This window comes from Crocodylus porosus, unplaced genomic scaffold, assembly GCF_001723895.1.
Source record: "Crocodylus porosus isolate Cpor-Errol unplaced genomic scaffold, CroPor_comp1, whole genome shotgun sequence".
Taxonomy (NCBI): Eukaryota; Metazoa; Chordata; order Crocodylia; family Crocodylidae; genus Crocodylus; species Crocodylus porosus.
In genome coordinates this window covers 94,012,236-94,018,386 of record NW_017728906.1, presented here as the reverse complement: position 1 = coordinate 94,018,386, position 6,151 = coordinate 94,012,236, and the positions used below count along the sequence as shown (strand labels likewise).

Here is a 6,151-nt window from a genome sequence, read left to right as displayed (position 1 = left end):
GGTAGGCAGGCATTTTTTTCAATCACTCCACTGAAATCAGACAAGATTAAGCTGATTGAGTAAACTGGGAAATGGAAACTATCTTTAGAAAAAAGAAAGAGAGGCATATAGATTTTTCCACTGTTTTCTCCTGATGAAATCTCTCTTTTTACACAACACTTTAGTGCCAAGTCCCTGAGGGGCCACAAATGAGTTTAAGACAATGAGTTTTCTGGTATATACCTGGCACCACAACAAGGATGCTACATTGCATTCACTTTAAGGTGTAGCATGTTACAGAGTAAGCATACTGTCCTTTACTTGAGGCACTCCTTGGCAGTTGGGAGGCAGCATACTTATGTCTTATTTTAGGGAGTTCAGATTGTCCCATGTTTGAACCTGATAAGTGTTGCATTGAGAGCACTGTCTGATAGGCTTGTCTCTAGAACATAACAAAGGCCTGCCCCAGGGGTGGCCATGATGCTCCGTAGTGGCATCTGAGCCTCTGTTCTTGAGGTCCACCTCCCTGTCTGCTTGCCTGCCATGCTTTGGTGTAAATATGTATGCAGAGTTCAAGAGCATGTGTGTACTAGTTAAAAAGCAAGCTTTCACTATGAAACACTTCTACCCTAACCAAAAAAAATCAGCATACAGGATGGAGAAGAGTCAAAAAAAAGAAAAAAAAAGAAAATCAAAACCCAGTTTTCAGAAATGCACAAGCTCCATTTTTCATCCATCTCCCACAACAGATGCAACCTGGGTAACTGCATGTCATCTGAAAAATCAGCCCAGAGGCTAAATATCTAGTTCTTTCATTTCAACTCTCAGAACCCGATAGAGACAAGAAAACAAATTAAGGACTGGGTATATAATCCCTTTAAGCAGGGATCCACAGTTTGCGGCCTGTGACAGCATGGGGGCAGAACGGGGCACTTTCTCCCTTGTGCATTTCTTTGCCTCATGCCACTGACCCCCTCCCTGCATGGCATTCAGCAGGGGGCCTCCCCAGCTTTGTGCCAGGGGCTATTTTTCTCACTGTGCCACTACAGCTTGTGCTTACCCTTGCTGCTAAATTCAGGACTATTCATCAATCACTAGTGGCAATGGCAGTCCACAGCAATTGGTAGTGACAGTGAATAAAGGCTGCAATCAGGGGATGTGCAAAAAGCAGCCCTCAACACAGAGCAGGGAGGGTCGAGGAACTGCAGGGGGATCAATAGCCAGGCTGTAAGAGGCAGCCCACCATTCTTAAGGGTTGCCAGCCCCTTTTGCACAGCAAAAGGGAACTTTATGAACAACACTGCTACCCTCACTCCTGCAACTTCATCTACTGGTATAAGGAAGTAGACCAACAGCCTGGGCTCACTTAGACGCACTGACGTTCTAATCATTATTTTCTCTTAATCCGTTTTACCTACCTCCCTGCCATACACAGCTGCAAATTTTAAACTATAATCCATTAAAAGATAAAAACTTCAGATATGCAGACATCTGAAATATCAGCTGAAGGAAATTTTTAAAATGCGCTCTAGTACAAGACACACAGTGCTCCTTTAAGGCATTTTCCTGTTGGTTAAAAACAGCAGCTGCAGGCTTTCAGAATCCTAATATGACACTCCAGACTGCGGAGCCATAGCATCTGCAATGATCCAAGGTACACTGAAATTGCATGCATTAACAACATAGGGGTTTTGGAGGGTTTTTTCTCTTTTAAATGATCACATCTGTAACTGAAAAGACCCCCAGAATATAACTAAAATGTAAATCAATGTTACTATATTGTACTCTTTACTTGATTGGGAAAATTAAAACATGTAGTTCTCTACAGATAAGTGACATTGCTATGTGAAAAGAAAGACAATCCTCCTTATTTCTATTGATGCTTTTGCCAATTTCTATCTATCATTGATGAGAGCTCCAGCACAATTACAGTGCCATCAACATTCCCATTATAAATACTTGGAGCCTATCCGAAAAATCTTTTCAGGAGGTTTTGTGGACTTTGATTTTCCACTGGACAGGGAGCATGGGAAGGGATGTACAAATGAGAAGCATAAGGAGCTATTTCTCCTCTCATTAACTATACCTCTGAAATTCCTTCCACTGGTCACTCTTACTCCAAGATCTTAGTAAAAAATGCACTGCTATTCTTTATATATGGCAAGAGCATTTTCAATAATAGTGCAGCTATTTTCTCATCAGTTCTAATGAATACAACATATCAAATTTTATTTAAATAGTACAAATAGGTTGCCATAAAATACATTTTACAGCTCCTTGCAAATTATCCCAAATTAGTTGCTACAGTCTAGAAATAATGGAAAGAAATGAACAATCCATTTATTAAGTACTTGCTAAAATCTGTTGGAACAAATGAATTATTTATTTTAAATAATAAATGTTTTAAATGTAGCATTTTAGCACTCATTAATATTTTAGAGAAATTGAGATTTTGGCTGAACTCTTAATACAAATCGATGCATCCTAGATGCCAAATAATCTCTTTAATCACGCATTTCTAGAATAAAAAGGCTATTTCAATAACAAAGTACACAGCAATCTAAGTTGGTATCTACGAAATGCACACAAACTGCAATATGTAGCCTTACTGTTGCAATAGGTCCATCAACATGATAGTCTAAGCTGAAAACATCCCATCCAGTGTCACCAGGAGATACCTATATTAAAAAAAAAAAAAAAAAAAATGCTGCCTTTAGTTTAGTATGCATTTGTTGAAGAAGTCTTGCTCTATAAAAAAAAAAACATAGCAATAGTCTTTGCCAAAAAGTTGTCAAAAGGAGCAAAAGCTTCTCAGTTTGTGATTAACGTAACTTAGACAAGTTTCAGACCTAAGCACCATGCTTTCCACATTAAACTCCAACGTCCAGAAGTCCCTTTGATGGAAGGCTAGCACTTAAAACGTTCACTGTTCATGTTCTTTCATAATTCCACGCTATTAGTTACAAGAAAAGACCCCAATTTAGGGTCTCTTGAATAAAGTTTGCTTAGTTGGGAACCTGTTGTATATTATACAGCTAGCATAAGGGATGATATGCCAGCAAAGGCTCAAGCACAACAAAACTTATACTTAGGGAAGGCAACAGATAAATGAAAGATGTGGTATAACCTCTCCACCAGCAGAAAAATTCACCTCAACTTGACAGAGGTTGGGGAGATGCTTTGCTGGGAACCTCTAGCTGTATTGAAGCCAAGGTACGCTGGGTACCCAGTACAAAGTGGTCCTAGCAGACTAAACAATGTAGCACAGCATGTACAAATTCTGAACATTCCCTTGAGGCTGACCCCCAAAAGAGCTCATTTTAGACTTTTTAAACTTAGAAAACTTTCACATCAGAAGCCAATACAGCCCAACCCAGCATACCTCTAGTAATCTGACATCCAGCCGTTTGAGGATCTCAGGATTGTCAAACTGTGCATTAGTTGCCCTGACAGCTGTTTCAAGGATTCCCGTCAGATTATGCTGATACAAAGTTGTAGCTGGTCGAGCAAGCTCTGGCCTAGAAATTACAAAATAAAGTCACTACATAAAAGTCTACAATGCTGCAAATTAGTAACTACAGAGTTTCCACAATTAAAGAGTTCCCTCTTAATTTTACTTTCCAGATAGGAAATGATTACCCCCTTTCATTACCTGAACAACTGCAGAATGAATATGAAATGGTATTACAAGAAATTAAAATAAAAAAATTACTTGCTTACACAGAAGCTCAACTATCAAAATGCTAGAATCCAAGAGTAATAACGAGTAAGATCCAAGCAATACTAGTATCTTAAAACCAATTTATAATTTTAATTGTAGTAACATCCAAAATAAACAATAGTTCATTTGTATCTGAATTTATACAGCAGTTGCAAACCAGTAAGCCAGTCACTGTAGTTAACAAATTTTGAGATTTGCTGATACTGAGCTTAAATGCTTATACTTACTGAATTTAACTAAAACATTAAGAAATTCCATAATGATTCATTCCCATCCCTCTCCTGCTAGAAAGTTCCTCACCATTTATGCTTTAACTGCAATATTGATTCTATGCACCAACCTTACTTATTTTGCTACACACTATTCGCTTTCTTAAAAAGAGACAGGTACATCAATATAAATGCTAGGCAAACAAAGTTGGTTTTTTTTTTAGCAAGTTAATGGAAGATCTATGATACACAATCTGCTCTATAGACAAAATGAGAGCTTCTTAATGGAATTTTTCTGTACACATTAAACATCAGCAACTTGACCAAAGTAAAAAAAAAAAGCTTGTAAAGTATGCTTTTAAAAAAACTCAGTTTGGCATTCAAGGCAGCTGAAGTTAATTTAAGGTGTCAACTGAATTTCTAATTGTTTGTGCAGTTAACAGTTTATAAAAACATTTTGGTAAAAAAGTCAAAATATGTAGAAATATATTTTTACAAGAGTGGTGATGAGTAGTGTTTTAAGAGTACTAGAAACTGAAATCTATTTACAGAAGTAGCACAGTTCAAGTGGTGGAAAGTGTAAGCATTCAAGGACATACCAAGAATTGGGAGGGAATAAGAGCAACTGAGTTTTAGGTCTCCTAAGTCTACTGTTCTCAACTTGTACAGAAGAGAAGCAAATTCCAACCAATATTAAGAGTTCAAAAATACATATCTAGGACTGTTCAATTAACTGTATAGAACAATAATGTTTTTCAACATAGCTTTCTAGGTATTGTACTGTCTTACTTAAGCAAGTCCATTAAGTGTCTTATAAAGTCGCCTTGACCAAGTAGTAAATAGCGCCTCATGGCCTGCATGTGCTCCAGTAAATTGTATTTTTTGTTGAGGACATCTAACAAGTATTTGCTGGTCTCAAAATAAGCTGCATCGATCTTTTCTTGAAATGCATTTTCTAAATCTGTGAACAAGTCAGCAGCTGCAAATACAAAAGAAACACCCCCCCCACCAAAACATCAAGATTAATGTACATCCTTAAGAGAAAGGCTGATAACAAATATATTCTACCTTAGCATTTCTGCAGGAGCGTTGTCTTTAAACCTAAAATCCTGATGTTGGAAATATCCAAAATTAAAAAGTGGCATGCAGGGGAGCAGGGGGAACACAGAGGATGGACAAGACTGACAGACCCTAGTACTTATGCACTTCAAAACTGCAAAAGAATCCAAAATGAGAATGGAGGCAGTAGTCCATTTTAGCACGACTGACATACCTACACCTGAAATACTATTATATGTGTTGGCACCATATCAAATTCTCCTCAACAGAATCTGTTGGAAATTCAAAGATTACATTCGTAAAGGGCAAATTCAGACAAGTACGTATAAGTATTATGAAGACAACTCTTAAAATCTCTAGTTGCAAATGTAACATAATTAGCTTGCAGTCTTTTTTTGGGGGGGGGGGGAGAGATTTGAAGGGGTGCAAAGAGTAACACCTTGGCAGATTGACAGGTGTAAAGAAGTGGGGGTAGGATGGAATAGAAAATCCAACACCATGAATAACTAATTTTGGGTCCCCAATTTGAAGGCACTGCTTAATATTACCCTGTGCCCCAACTTTAAGATGTGGATTTAATATCATTCCCTCACTGCAGAGTGATATTCTGAGGATGAATAAACAAACATGCATCTGTGAAGATAATCGCAGCAATGAAGACCAAAGAAAAATTAAATAAACCTGCTTTTTGAGCAGGGTTTGAATAATGCACAGAAAAAAAAAAAGTAGCATGGTGCCACATATTAAATAATGGAAGTAAAAACAAACATATATATAAAAACTAGCTATTAAGTGAGCACTGTCCATTCAGTACCTTGATGAAACACAGATTCTGCAGGAGCGGAGGGAAAGGAACAAAACAAAACAAACAAAAACAAAAAACAAAAACCCCCTGATCCTGCAATTAAAAATCATCATAATGTGTATACAGGAATAAAGGAAACAACTTTCATTTTCATAGATTTCATAGACAGGTGGGCTGGAAGGGACCTCGGGAGATCGAGTCCAGCCCCCTGCACAAAGGGCAGGAAGTCAGCTGGGGTTATAGGATCCCAGCAAGGTAAGCATCCAATTTACTCTTGAAGGTGTTCAATGTAGGTGCTTGAACCACCTCCGATGGCAGACCTTGGGGGCTCGGACAATACAGAAATTCTTTCTTATGTCCAGCCTGAAACGGTCTCCC

General features: G+C 38.0%; 1 protein-coding gene across 2 annotated transcripts in view; it reads right to left on the bottom strand.

Annotated features, from left to right (window-relative positions):
- Positions 1-6,151, bottom strand: part of TUBGCP3 (tubulin gamma complex associated protein 3) — an 83,968-nt gene that overhangs the window by 24,817 nt on the left and 53,000 nt on the right. For both annotated transcript variants that reach the window (XM_019529649.1, XM_019529650.1), the window contains 3 exons: positions 4,699-4,888; positions 3,362-3,497; positions 2,589-2,657 (listed from right to left, as the gene is read on the bottom strand). In XM_019529649.1, the coding sequence (XP_019385194.1) occupies positions 2,589-2,657; positions 3,362-3,497; positions 4,699-4,888 (395 nt within the window). The remainder of the gene's footprint in view (positions 1-2,588; positions 2,658-3,361; positions 3,498-4,698; positions 4,889-6,151) is intronic.